General features: G+C 47.1%; 1 protein-coding gene across 1 annotated transcript in view; it reads right to left on the minus strand.

Moving 5' to 3' along the window:
- The window catches only part of Gen (XPG-like endonuclease), a 56,168-nt gene that overhangs the window by 21,191 nt on the left and 20,185 nt on the right, over window positions 1–14,792 (minus strand). Inside the window, exon 6 of the mRNA XM_077693097.1 lies at window positions 290–390. Within this exon, the coding sequence (XP_077549223.1) occupies window positions 290–390 (101 nt within the window). The remainder of the gene's footprint in view (window positions 1–289; window positions 391–14,792) is intronic.

Raw genomic sequence — 14,792 nt, forward strand, 5'->3', positions numbered from 1 at the left:
AGGTTTGCCAGGCCATTAAGCATCGATAAAAGCAATAAAAGTGTAACATAAAAGTTTCGTGACAGTGCCCCCTTGAGAGAAGCCAAGCAGGTGTGCAGCACTGTTCGAGGTGTGCCCCTTGTGCTGGCCCATCAGCGTGCCAGCCAACCTGCGCAGTTCCAAGCTGAACAACTGCAAACACGGGCGGTAATGTGACAACATGTAAATGCAGGGTGCTGGCAGAGCGATTCAGGCAACACTGACCATCCTGTTCCACTGGGTTGGCCCGAACAAAACATGAGAAGCCCACCTAGATGCTTGCAGCGGCTGCAGTGGGCCGGTTTCTTGCAGTTGCAGTCCAGTGTCTTCTGCCGCCGGTCGTACTCGGGGTCCCGGCTCCAGGATCGCAGCCTGCGCAGTCAGAATCTGCACATCAACAACGTCACCTCCTGGTCTGCCACCCATGCGACATGCAGCGAGGGCCTTGCTTTGGAAAAGCAGGCGAGGCAGAAGAGCAGCGTCCCTCTGCAACGAAGCAGGGTAAAAAAAATGGCAGCATCTCCACTCCGTGGATGATGGCGAGGGTGCAGAGAACGGGGACTCGAAATGACAGCCAAGTTGCGCCCAGAGGGACATCCGATTTGCGCCCCGACTGTCATTCGATTTGAGCCTTGATTATTCCCTAAATGAAACTGCAACTCATGGCTCAAATCGAATTTCGCTTAATGGAGCTGTGCGCAATGATGGACATTGGGAGGTCCTAAGGTGCTCCGCACCTTTAGAGGCGAGGGAGTAAGCCGTTTGACTCTCGGGTACTAAGTCATGGTCGTAGCCCAATGGTATAAGAGGGCTGACACTAACTCTGTCTGGTCTACCAAACACAGGCTCGAATCCTGCCGGTGCCTGTGGGATTTTTGTGATTGTAAATGCTACGCGCACGGACGCGGGCGGACATTGTGCGGTCCTGAGGTGCTCCACACCTAAAATGCTCCAAGATGGACGGGACGAACAGAGAGAAGACACTACACTGCACTGCCTTTCTTCTGTTCATTGCATCCTTTCTATCACATTTTATGCTGTCGTGTCAAAAGACCAACTAGCCCCTCGTATTTGCTTTCACGAACGCCCCCAAGGTTTGAAGTGAGCACACGGGTCTCCACACCTGAAAGACCCACACCTCATCTTAAAATGCGCCGTTCATCTGGGGCCACCTTCAGAAGACGAGCGCACGATGTCGCTTCACGAGCCAACTGGTCCGCAGCCTCGTTTCCAAACGAGGCTGCGGACCAGTTGGCTCGTGAAGCGATATCGTGCACTCGTCTTCTGAAGGTGGCCCCAGATGAACGGCGCATTTTAAAAACAATCATACAAGCTCATTTCCGCTCTCCTTGGCGACCACAACATCGACCTTGTGTTACCAAAGGAATGAAGAGGACAGAGGCAACGTTACTGTTCCGCATCCGGACCAACTCAGTGCGGACACCGGCGTGGCTCCATAAGCTGAACATTATCTCTTCACCTCTGTGTGGAACGTGTGGTGCTACAGGCGACATCGGTCATTTTATTATGGACTGCCGAGAGCATGCGGAGGAGCGGTTAGCTTTGTTTAAAGAATTGCGAAGGATAGCCGCTCCGCATGCCTCTTTGAACGATTTAATTTTCCCGGAAGGCCATTGGATCACGAGGAGGGACACCTTTCGTTTGATCCTGCAATTTTTAAGGGTCACAAGCCCCAGCGAATCATGGTGAATCCCCGCGCATAGCGGTAAAAAGGTGCTGATCGGGTGAGCAATTGCCGGCATACCACGCAAGGCTAGGTCCACCCGTCAATAAACATCATCACCACCACCACCACCACCACCACCACCACCATCTCTTCCTGCCGCGATCTTCGTTCAGGGAACAAAATTCTGACATCTAGGCTTTGCCGAGTGCTCTGAGAAGACGGAGGCCTCCAGAACTGGGTAACCCTTACAGCGCTCGCACGTGTCGTTTCATACCTCCGTTGGTCTCCGTCTCCTGATGCTGCAAGCTTCCCTGACCTTGAACGACCGACTAGCCCAACAAAAATTCCTCTCGGGTTAGTAGCGGCATCTGCAGTAATGCTGCTATCATTGCTAGGCTAAAGGTGCAGACTGGGAAAGAGGACAACCGGGTTGAATGTGGGGCGGCTCCTGTAGCAGCATCACCAGACCACTTGCATAAGCGCTAAGTGCTCCCACAGATGCTGAGCGTTTGGCCAAAAATCGCCCCCTGACGAAAACACTGCAGTGCGAACGCTGACAAGTAGCTGTTTTTTTTTATTTACGCTCCAATTTTAATGAAACTACACAGCCTTATGGAGTTTTTTGTGCTGATTTCAAATCTGCAATTAGATGTTTTGCAAGTTGATCATTTTTTAGAGACAATTAATGATTAATTGCCATTACTTTGGGTACCAAATATAAAATAACCACTCCATACAAAATGGTGATTACCCCGTGACCAGGCACACAAACGACTAAAGAATACAATGTTGGAAGAATTTTTTTTTGACTTGGCTATTTTTGATCACGTTACAACACGCTGAACTTTGCTCCTTTCAAGCTCTGCCAGAAATGGCTCAGAGATGGTGCCAGTTGAACACAATAATAATTTTCTGAAGCCTTGATTTAAAAAATGTTTCCAACGTTGTATTCTCCACACATTTAGGTATCAAAAGCAAAAAAAAAATACAGTTGTACCTGCTCTGGGTGCCGAGATATCCGAAGGCGAAATGCTAGCTTAGTGTTGCGAGAAAAGTGTCGTTTCACCATCGAATTCTGGGCGAACTGAGCTGTAGAGTGCACTATAAATTGCTATTTACCATCAAATATTGTGCCTTATGATGAGGAAATTTGCAGCCTGATAGAAAAATGGCTGTGGATGCTGCAAATGCCATTTTCCAGAAAACGATTTTTTGACCATTTTTCGGCCCCAAAGACCCATTTACCCCTTAGAAGACGCACCGGACAGGTGCTTCCAAGTCCTCCCAGGTGTCTTCAAAGTCATCATCATTTTCCCAGCTGTACTAATGTGTTCCCTAGCTGAGTACTAACTTGCCCGACAACATCTTACGTGGCTGCTGTCACTGCGGCTCAGCACATTCACTGCCTCCTGCTACCACTGGGAAGTGACCAATGCTCTCTGCAGCTTCACAGGAATTCTGCGTCGCAGCATATCGACTGGGCCCTGCAAGGCCACTACAGCATGGTCACCGTGCCTGGGCAAGACCTGATGATACAAAGATGCCACTGAAGCAGAAGAAGAGCTTAAGTGCTGACAGAAGGGGAGGGCGAACAAGGCCTAACGTCCACTTCTGCAGCTCAACCGTGAATCACACCGTTTTCCCGTTCTGCCCAGGCTTGCTTCATCACGGCCCATGCTTCTGAAGGCACGACATCTTCATTCACAATCTACACGCTAGGATAAAATGATGGATAGAATAAAGGACACGATGGGATGAACAGACAGATGACACCACACGGTGCAGGCTGACTGACTGAAGTTATTTTCCCCGTGGTGTCCTCTTTCCGTTCGTCTCGCTCTGTTTTGCACGTTTTATCCCATCATGTCTAAAGCCCACGTAGCCTTTCAGATTGCTCTTATGTAAGGTGGGGTTCATAGGGCCTGGAAACTACAGAGACACCTCACTAAAGTAGGAGCTTGACAAGTGATGATTTGGGAGAAATGGGTACGGCAGCTGGTGTGAAGATGGGGACCTCTTTCACTCCACGCATAGAGGAGTGCTGCAGATGGAAATTCTTTCTCAGTGGATGATTTCTTAATCTTCTGCAGCACCAACTGTAACTTCTAAGACCGCAGGGGGGGTGAATGGGAAGCAGAAAGCACGCGAACCCAGTGAACAACCAATAACCTCAGAGACCAGCACTGGGATTTTGAAGAAAAAGGAGGAGACTTTTGTGCGCTCCAAAGGCCAACTCCCTTATGGAGTGTTTACTGCACGTTCCCAGGGCCAGTATTCTTTTCTTCTTGTTCTGCAGATAAAATGCCGAACAAGGAAAGAACTAAACTGCCGGAGGGTTAGCTTTCAGAAGGGCTCGTTGGTGCACTGTACCTCCAAGAAAACAGCACAGATGACAGGAAGCAAGAAAACACTGTGTTTTCTTGCTTAGTCCTGTCTTCTGTGGTGTTTTCTTGGACTTGATGGCTACATAGGATAAACAAACATGGCAGGAAACACGAAATAGCCGATTCAACAGCCTGTACTACATTTCAGCAAGCACGAGAAAAAAAATTCGAGGGAACTAACTTGCAAAACAATCAATTACTTCTACATGACGACTAGGTGACTACTTTTCTGAAGATACCTACACCCTGTTGCTGTGACACAACACCAATTACAACCCACAAGCCATTACAACAATTATGCCCTAATCAACATTTCTTGGTTCAGTACGAGTCCAGGATTCCTGCCCAAGTGTCCCTAGTTCTCAAAGCTGCCACCACGTGCCGTCGTCGAATGGAATTTTGCCTACACGGCTGTTTTCCCTCATTCTTCTCGGGGCGGTCGCGGCGTTCGACCGGTTTGACTGTCAAGTGCGACGGCGCGGTCAACTCCTTGTCCTCAAGTTAATTGTTCGTCTGTGAGCGGGGAGTCACTTCAATAGAGTTCCCCCGCGACTATTGTGGGATGGCAAGCGGATGCCTCAGAATAGTTGAAGCTTGAGCCGGTTGGTGCAAAAGTTAGGACGAAGCGAAGACGAGACACACACAAGCGCTTTGAGCTTGTCTCGTCTTCGCTTCGTCCGTTCATTGTGCTGCCCTCTACTCTGAAAGCGGATGCCCTCTGCGTTAGGATTTTGGTGGAGCTTGGAAAGGTTGTCCGCTGCGAAGTAATTCACGACACCTACTAGATATACGGCTTATGTCTATCTACGACGCTATTTTCCTGTTTATCGCACATTTCATACCACCAGAAACAAAAAAGCATTCGATAATAATTACTTATTTCGGACAGCTACAACTGCGGAATGATATTTTCGAGTAAAAAAATGCTACGGCAGCAGCCGCCGCTTCTTTCTTCCGAAATTTGGTATTCTTGAATGGCTTTTGAGAAAATTCCAATTGCAGGGACGCATCTAATTACGTGAGCAGAAAGCATGAAATTTCAAAACGCGTTCAAAACAGTACCTGCGAGCGATGTTCCCGGTGCGTCACCTTAGCTACTTGAATGAAGTTCTGGAATTGATTCATTTTATGACATCGTGATGTATCAATAATTAGTTTTAGAATTCCTCTGTCACTGCTCATTATCACCTTTCCGCACGATGCGAACTCACGGACACACCACTAGAGATAAAGATTTGTAACTAGTGCTTCAACTAAGGGCTTAGCTTTGTGGGCTAACGTATGGGATAGCAGAGGACCCCGGCTAGCTTTGCTAGAGAACGCTACGCGCCGTACACTAGCCCCTGCGGAATCCGAAGACTCGCGCACGGGTTCGAGTACTCACATGCGGTAGACAGGGTCCGGCAATCCAAAGTGAGGCTTTATTGCCTGGCAGATACAGTGCATACACCAGACAACACGACTATCGCTCGCGGGGAGACAGTGGCTCCTGTCGCTCGCTCAAGCCGCTGGGCTCAGACCTCGATATCCGTCATCACGGCCGCGGGAGCAGGGGAGGCATCCCGAGGCGACCGATCAGGGCAGAATCTCTCGGCAGAGTCCGTGGAGCCAACTGGGTTCACCGTCATCGGGGCATTCGGCGTAGGCATAGCCGAGCCAACAGACTCCGACCAAATCGCCCAGTCGACTCCCCGGCGGAGCGCCCGTTCGTCCCGCAGATCAGCTCGGAGGGGAGAGGAGATCTTCCCCAGGTCGGGGAGAGGGTGGCGCGAAGGAAGGTGGCAAACTGGTCCTCCTTCCCCCGCGCCCTCGCGCACACGTTCGCGGCGAGCCGGTTCGGCGCGCGCACGGGGTCACGAAGAGGTCATGACTGACGTGACGCGCCGGCTGCCTAAAATGGCGGCTCCCAGCTCGCGAAAACATGTGCAGGCGAGGCGTAGGGGAACACGGGCCCCCACAGCTTCCATATGAGGAATATTCTACATATATTTATTTATTTATTTATAACTATCTCTCAGTTTCCTCGATAAGGCATTGAGTAAGGTAAGCTAAAAAAGACACAAGTACAAGTTTTAGCATGTGTGACAAGTAATGCGTGAACGGGGTATATAAAAATGAACGCTAAACATAAGAAACGCATAAAACAAACCTACACATAAATGAGGATCTCACCTCATGGCAGAACAAAAACTGCATTTTACTGCACGAATATCGCGTCTGATGAATATTAAACTTTACTCGCATTTCCTGCAAACGATGTCGATCGCATGAAGACTCCTAACCTTAGGTGGCTTCATTAATTTATGTTGTCGGTCGCCCTCCAAGCCCGTGGTATTCGAGAGAATTATTCGTTTTAAAAGTATTCACATATACTGTTTTCTTTTCCGTTTTTCTTGTTTTTCTAGAAATAAGAATTCCCGTTGCCAACACGCCATTTACCACAGCAGAACGCCTTTGAGGCGATATAAGAATAACAAGGACACTGCGCTAACATGAGTGCTCAATGTATGTGAACTCCGAAACGTATTGTAGAAAAATTCTGAATTTAAATCACCCCGAATATGTGTACTCCAGTTACAAGGCCGAATACAATCCGCGAATTGGAGTGAATTGGTAAACATTCATGTTGGATACACATAAAGAAGTGCGGGGGTCACGAGCAATAGCGTTAGGTCAAAAGGGGGAAATCCCCGCTTCACACTTTATGAGGCGCACCACAGTGGATTCCTCCGGATTAATTTTGAACACCTGGGGATCTTTAAAGTGCGCCGAAATCCCGGACACACGGTCGTTCTTGCTTTTCGCCTCCACCAGAAAAGCGGCCGCCGCAGCAGGGAATCGAACCCACATCCTTATGCTTAGCAGCGCAACGCCTAAGCCCCGCTTTACCCACACCCTCTCTTTTCGGAACCGGCTTCCCAAAACAACGACAGCGAGCCGCCTCATGACAAATACATTTTTTAGGCGAAGCTCATTTGAATATATAGTGTTTTTTTTTGTATTTTGCATGTATGCAAACAAAAAGTTACGTATCTGAAGAGTGAGGCGTTCCTTACCGTGGGGCGTTCGAAAAAAAATGTCCCGGTGTAGGCATTGTCAGTACGCGGTCACCACCAATGTCACTCGCCGTTCTTGACCTCAAGCTTATGCGTCTCAACACTGGATCCGCGCCATCAGTAGACTAGTTAATATGATGCACCGTCTGCTCGTTCGCTAGGGTCAAAATAAAAGTGCGTGGATAAATGTATATGTCTTCCTTGAGGATGCCCATTGTCAACTTTCAACCGAAATTAAATTTGTTTACACCTTTCCGGTAAATTTGGCGCCACCTGCGTGTCACGTACCAAGACAAGCTTCGCTGGTAATCCACATTCACCTGGAATGCCTCGTGATTTTTCTTTTCGATTATTCCTCACAAAATTGGGAGCTATCAATCTACATCTAATCTACTATAACACTTACATGTTCCAGCGTGACCAATTCGACACTTATTGTTGCTGCGGACATACATTCCTACGCAGTAATATTACCACTCCAGGCACATCGAATAATCTCAAAAAAAAAAAAAACTGCGCGCAAATTAACGGGGACAAGAACACACGAAGACAGCAGAGAACCCCGTTAATTTCCGCGCAGTTTTTTTTTTTTAGATGCATTATTACCAACTCGCCCAAATGTCAACCCTTTTACATCGGATAACTTGGAAACCCGCTCAAAACATTTTAAAAGTGTAGCTTTTCTGTGTGGACTCAACACGCAAACCCTTCTGTCCGTCTGGGGTGCAGGATGTGCCAGACTTTCCTGCATGCGAAAATTGTAAGAATAAAAGGCCCTGAACCTTCGTGTTTTAATACAAGAGCACTCATATCGGCCTTCCCAGGGAAATAGAGAAAACGGCCGCAACAGCACTCAATTGTCGTCATGATTCCACAACTCAGACGACAAGGACAGAAAGAAAAACGCAAGACAGGCGCTATGTACGACCGGCGCATGCGATTCGCATGCGACTGATCCGCCAAAACCCGTCCTAACAATCAGTCGTAACGATCAGTCGCATGCGAATCGCATGCGCCGGTCGTTCATGTGTCTAGCGCTTTAAACAAGTCCTCGCCAAAAACGAGCATCTGCAGTATCTGCGAGCTTCCAAAAAAAAGTGAAAGGTATGACATCATGAAAAGTATGTCATATATGTGGGCTTTTGTTTCCGTTCCATGGATGTATTATATATACATGGTGGCTTCGTCAATAAACTTTCAGCGCCTGTTTGGTGTCCTTTCTTTTATCTTTTTACTGGCCTAAAATAACGTAAAATTACGAGCAACAACAGTTGTAATAAACACGTTCGATTTGCGTGCTTGCAACTCCCATGTTAACAACGGGCGCGGATTTTGCTGCCTCAAACGCTCGCTCGAATTCGTTTTCGTACCGAAACGACCTGTACCGAACCGCCCTGTACCGAAATGTCCTGTACCGAAACGTCCGTGTACCGAAAAGACCGTACCGAAACGCCCTGTACCGAAAAGACCAGAACCCCCGAAATGTCCGTGCACCGAAATGTCCGTCCAACAAAATGTCTGCGCCGAAATGTCCTGCACTGAAATGTCCGGATCCCCATTTGACTAAAATGCCACCTTTGAGCTGACACACAACGTTTCTCAAAACCATTTGATTGAAATGCCGTTTGGGGCAAAAGAGCTCGACTATCGACCTTTAAAAATCTCCAAGGCCTTTGAAACGCGAAAGCTTGTACTCTCGCACCCAGTTTGTTCGTGCCGATTTGCAATTATTTGCGAGTAATGTTATTAAAGAGCTCGCTCATAATCACTTTTCTTTTGTTTTTGTTTACTATCACTTGGTCGACTACTAGAAAGTAGCTTAGACTCCCAACACCGGTGGCACGAAAAAAGAAAAAAAAAACTGCCTATGTTGTGCAATTTTTGTGAGCCGCGGGATGACGTGCCTTCGAATATCTCTAAAAGTTTGTATGCACACGTGCTTGTGGGGTCGCAAATGATCGTCATTCAGCGGAATCAATGGGAAATTGGGTAGGCCCATTACCAATTGGTTCCTCTGTAGGACCCACACAACATGCAGTGAAGGTAAACTTTTAGCTGCGACCTGTCTGGTTGGGAGGCTACAAATTAAAAGCTATAATTACACTGCAAACAATGGTACAATAAATGGAGAAGCCGACGTTTCACAACCAGCTTTCTTTCTCAGGGGTGACTGGGGTCAGCCTGCTGCCGCGTCCGATAGCCTTTCAACGCGTTAGGTATCTCACAAAGCCCCTCTCTGTCTAGCGCAGGCCATGCGTGTACACAAAAGTGAGAGTCCCAAGGTAGCGATTAAGGTATTGTGACGTTGTGCCACCAAGTTTTCGTTCTCGACGATGGCCGTCCCGACGAAGTCGATTCTGTGGCCGGGTGCATGGCAGTGCTATAGCTATGCATGCACCATGAGCTGACATAATCTCTTTACTGCACAACAAAGAGCCACCTAAGAAGCCCCCGAGGACACAATGACCAGTCTCATTCGCCCCAGTGTCGCCCATTTCAAGGAACAGGCTTGCTCCCTGCACCCTTCCAGACGTCACCGTCATACCTAAGGGCCTTAGTCATACCGATGGCGCCCCTTTCCAGGAATCGCTCCTTTTTCGCCCCGTTGGCCTCCACGGCTTCAAGCCGGGTATAATAACACTTCCGACATTGTTGGATGCAGACGTCTCCTCGCCTGCTCCCATTATAATAGGAAGGAACTTTTAATCGGCTGGTGTGGCGAGAGCTGCAACAGTTGTCTATAAGCTTTCGGCGCCCACTTTGCACAGTGGAAAAGCACAAATGGCACCCCCGACATAGGAGGCTGGTTCTCCAGCAACACCCCCTCCCTGGTCAATCCCCTTAGCAACGCCACTGTAAGTGCGATCGCTGATTATTTTTGAGTAGAACCAGAGTCCTTCAATACACCGAATGCAACGACGACGGGGTGATAGAGAATATCAGGAAAGGCGAATGCACACGTGCTTTAATTAAAAGGCACTTTGGTTTCTTTCCTTTTTATTTTTTTCGTGACGGCTGAGGGGCTTTAAACGCGGAAAGTATGGTCTCTCTCTTGGTCTGTTTGTCAGCCTGTCTTTCTGTTCTTCAATTCAGCCGCCCGGCCAAAGTTAATGCAGAGGAGAGTTCTAAACAATTAAGTCCGCTGGCAATGTCAATACTTGTGATTATTGTTGAGCCGAAACAAAACATTAAGCATATTGGAAATAAAACACCAATACATAACAGATATTTGCATTGTTCCTTAGAAAAATTCCAAATGAGTAGTCCTTGAGAAGTTAATTATCTGTACGTATGCTGCAGAAAACATTATTACAAAGCATCTCCAACTTCTGATAAAACAAACACTGCAAACCCGCCGCAGCCCCTGCTAACAACGAAGCCGGGACGGAAGCGTGCGGCGATAAAAAGAGAGAGAGAGAGAGAGAGAGAGAGAGTAATTTATTGCATGGAAAGAAAGCACTGAGAGGTCGGCCTGATCGTATAGTCTCTGACCTGCTACTTTGTGTGGGGGTGGGCAAGGGGGAAAGAGCATAGATGGAGAGGGTGACAGGTATGACGAATATAATAGGTGCCTTCCGTAATGCATTTCTAAAAACGCCTTATTAAGCACTTGCGTTATCAAAAAAAACCAACGCAGACAAATGCGGAATGCCGAGAAATTGCCCTACATCATTTAGCGGTCTAAAAAGGCACAGGTTCCTTTTCCCGCGCAGTGGCCCTCATTTCCGCAGCCTTTTTCGTAGGGGATCCGCAAAGTGTGAAAATAAAATAGTTACTCTCACTGATTTTTGAAAAAAAAAAAAGCGATAATAAGTCGTCAGAACACGACCGAGGAAATACGGTGATACTGTCACTGATTTGTTATATAAAATACTTAATAAGTCGCTACAAAAAGAATAATGAACAATTAGGTTTTATAAATGCTACAAATATCCCAGCTAATATTCGACAAACAGAAGTTTTTTTTGGCAAGGCCGCACAACCAACTGCTGGCCTAAAATAACGCAGAACTGCGAACAAGAACATCTGTAATAATTAGGTACGAATTGCGTGCTCGCAACCACCACGTAAACAATGCGCGCAGCCTACAGCGCATGCCGGAATTCGCCTGTGTACCGAAACACCCGTGTCCCGAAAGGTCTGTGCGCCGGAAAGACCGTACCGAAACGCACTGTACCGAAACGTCCTGCACCGAAAAGGCCGGAGCCCAGGGGGGCTGCAGGCGGCCCCGCCGCCGGCAGCCGACCGCGGAGGCTATGGGGGCTGTAGAGGATGCCGGCCACTACGAGAGAGGGCACCACACGTTCCCACTCTCTAACCTGGCATCAGACTCCAGACAAAAAGTGCCCAGTAACATTTTTCTGTGAACCAATCACGTGGAATTTTATGGCGTCTTGAAGTTAACATACTGTAGTACTCAAATCCGGGAGAGCAATTGGATATCTGATCTTGCAGCGACACAGTGCTCGATTTAGGAGAGCCAAGTGGTCCATTTTTCAGAGACTGCCCATAGACGCCATTGACAAAAAGTTATATGCCCAGGTAATACGCATCGTTCGAGTTACATGATTGAAAATATACAGTAATGGAGAGTGAAAGCTGTTCTGCGTACAACCGGGACAGCAATTAGCTCACTGGTTTGGGTGAGGAGCTATTGATTTTTCATTTTTCGCTCCCTTCAGTTACGGAGCGTCGCGCCGCCACACGCCGACAGAAGGCGCTGCTCTCCGCGGAGGCGCTTGGGCAGGAATCCTGGGTTCGAACTGTACCCACAATCAAGCTACATTTGTCCAGTACGTGCGCTAACGCCAGGTTTGTATATTTACCCCTCTGGTCCAATGGCTCAAAGCAGCCCCCAAGGCAGGTTCTCTGCCCAGCCACCACCAATCACACGTCCAGCCGCTCAAAATTTACCGAGTTAAGACGGTGATTTGGGCTACTTCAGCAAAATTCAAACAGCACTAACAAAGGGGACAAGTAAAGCGCCCTGTGTTGTTCGTTTCGTTTTAAAACAAAAGATTGGGCAAGTTGGTACATTTTTAAAAGCAAAGAACAGAGTAAAAATGAAGAAACTCCATCCTGTCTGTTAGCGCTGCTTCAAATTCTCTGAAAATTTACGCTACCTTTCCGTACAAACAGAACGTGCCTAAGATTTACGAGGCAAAATTTACCTCAGCTGAATGGTTTGGCTAAAGGAAGAACGTTTCATCGACATTCGAACCGTGAAAGGGTGCGTTTCTAAAGTGCGCGAAAAGGGACGGTCTAAAGTTGAAGTGATGACCCCCTGAACTCCACGTTGAGGCCACAGTGGCTTGAACTGACATCAGAAAGAAGGCGGGTTGTACGGCAGTGTTGCTGTACAAGTATAGTGCCTAGAATATACTGGCTAGTGTGCGGAGCGCGCGCATTCTCTACGGGAGAGGGTGGCCCTGCCGGCGATGACTGCGCGCAGAGGCCGCAAGGGGCGCTGCTCGGCGAGAGGGTGCATGAAAGCCGCCAAGCTCCTCTGTCGCGGCGGCGTATTCGGCAGACCACGCTTTGGTCGGCGGCGTGTGAGCACTGCCCAAGTAAACAGGTAGTCTTTTTTCAGAAACTGTTCGCCCATCCTTACAGTAAATAAGCTACCAATCGCCTGGCTGTTTTGTGATTTCATCCAGAAACCCAAATTTAAGCTCTCCTAATGCAGTATATTGTATATGCCGACTGAGTGCGAAATTTAATTTGAATGGTTTATTAATAAAATATTCTGAACCTGCTGGGAGCTAAATTTTTTAGAAAAAGTGGCGCTTACAGCAAATGAGATGGATACCGACCATCACAAAAATATTTTAATAACAAAACATAGTTCACTGGCAAACAGGTAACAGATTTACATTTTTCAGGCAATATATATCTTTATAACAGAAGAAACACATTACTATTCCATGTGACACTTTTGCTCTTAAATTACTAAATAAATAAACAAAATTTTCTATACCTTACGCGCGTTTCGCCGAAATCCAACCTTGAAATGGGGCATGTGTACGTATAGCATGCTTTCTGTTTTTATTGTTTTAAGAATAGATAAAAAGTTCTGCATGTTTCTACAAGCGTTTCCGTTTCACTCGCTAGTTTCTTGATGATATCCTCATCATTGACGCTTTTAAGAATCTCCGTCCCCACGCTGAGCAGCGACAAATCGCTGAGGCAGCTGTCAGTCACCACTGATCAAAGCGGTTTTTGATCGATTTCAGCTGGCTGAATGACCTTCGCCAGTGAAATTCGTTACCGACAAGCACACAAAAAAAATGTAGCAGCAACATAAACATCTGGGAATGAACCTTCAAAATTTTCACGGATTAGAAGTTTCACCATGTCCGTCACAGAAGAGCAGCCTTCGTTGCTTGCATATGAAATAAACTGCCCAAGCTTATCGGAAAATATGTGCCAGCCAGACTCGGACGGATACTTTTTGCAATGTCCAGTGCCTGCAGGCTTCTCGGAACTGGGGAAAAGCAGTTCCAATCTTTAATAACAGCAAACTGCGAGGATACTTCGGTGTACGACCATTGAACGAAATTGCTACAATGATTGAAGCAATGTATTACACCCACACATAAAACGTGTACACGCAACTAGCAAGTGAAGGCGGGCCTGGATGCGTCATATCAATAAGAACGCCGCCAGAAGACTTGAGAAGTCCTCGAAAAGCTTCCAGCCCGATTGGCCGTGAAACAAGGCACTCACTCACCACTGCACAACACAGCACTAACAAGTACCCCCCTCCGCCGCCACCCCCCCCCACCGGGGACCGTGTAACGCCCTGCATTTGCACAAAAATTCGTAATTGGCGGCACTAACGCCCTAAATCGTTATTTAGCATGAATAGAGATAATTGCACAGACAAAATACTGAGAAACCAAAAAATAAAAAGAAAATAGAAATTTTACAAAAATTTACAGATGAGAAATATGCATCTTATAGGCCTGAACTAGAAAAGCTCGAAAAAGGAAGATGCGAATACGCATTAAAAATAGCGAGGATGACTTAAAAGTTATGCTTTGCATTTCCACAAAAATGCATAATTGGTAGAAGTAACACATTTAATTGTTATATTGGCGTCAATAATTTTTGTACAGACAAAATTTCAAGAAATCAAAATACACCACAATAGAAAAAAATCATCAACTACACTTTTTCTACGACCTCAGGGGTCATCTACTTGGGAAAATAAATCCAAAAATTAAGAGGGGGGGGGGGGGCAGGACATCACCAAACTTCTGAATCCGAACGAAAAATCCGAACCACCACCCCTTCGGAGTCCTTCCATAATCAAGAGTTCCATACCGTATAAGTATTTAACTGGGCGTTGTTTACGCTATCATGAAAACATAATATAGCATAGAAACCTCTGCGTTACCTTATTTCCAGTTATTTTTTTTTTCAGCGCATTAAAACAGGTTTCAAACAGAAACTGTTCTCTGTGCGCAATGCGCGTTCCGAAATTGTTGGACCGCAGCTGCTCAAATCCCAGTCCGGCTGCTATCGGTGTCCATCAGCTAAACTAGCTTCTTCGCTGTACGCGATGCATGGTTCTGGGCGATTGCAACGTTTTCCCCCCAGACTGATGAACAGTGAGCTGACTTATAGTTGACTTATAGTTGACTG

This window comes from Haemaphysalis longicornis, unplaced genomic scaffold (assembly GCF_048455015.1).
Source record: "Haemaphysalis longicornis isolate Haplotype H1 unplaced genomic scaffold, Haemaphysalis longicornis Haplotype H1 scaffold_12, whole genome shotgun sequence".
Taxonomy (NCBI): Eukaryota; Metazoa; Arthropoda; class Arachnida; order Ixodida; family Ixodidae; genus Haemaphysalis; species Haemaphysalis longicornis.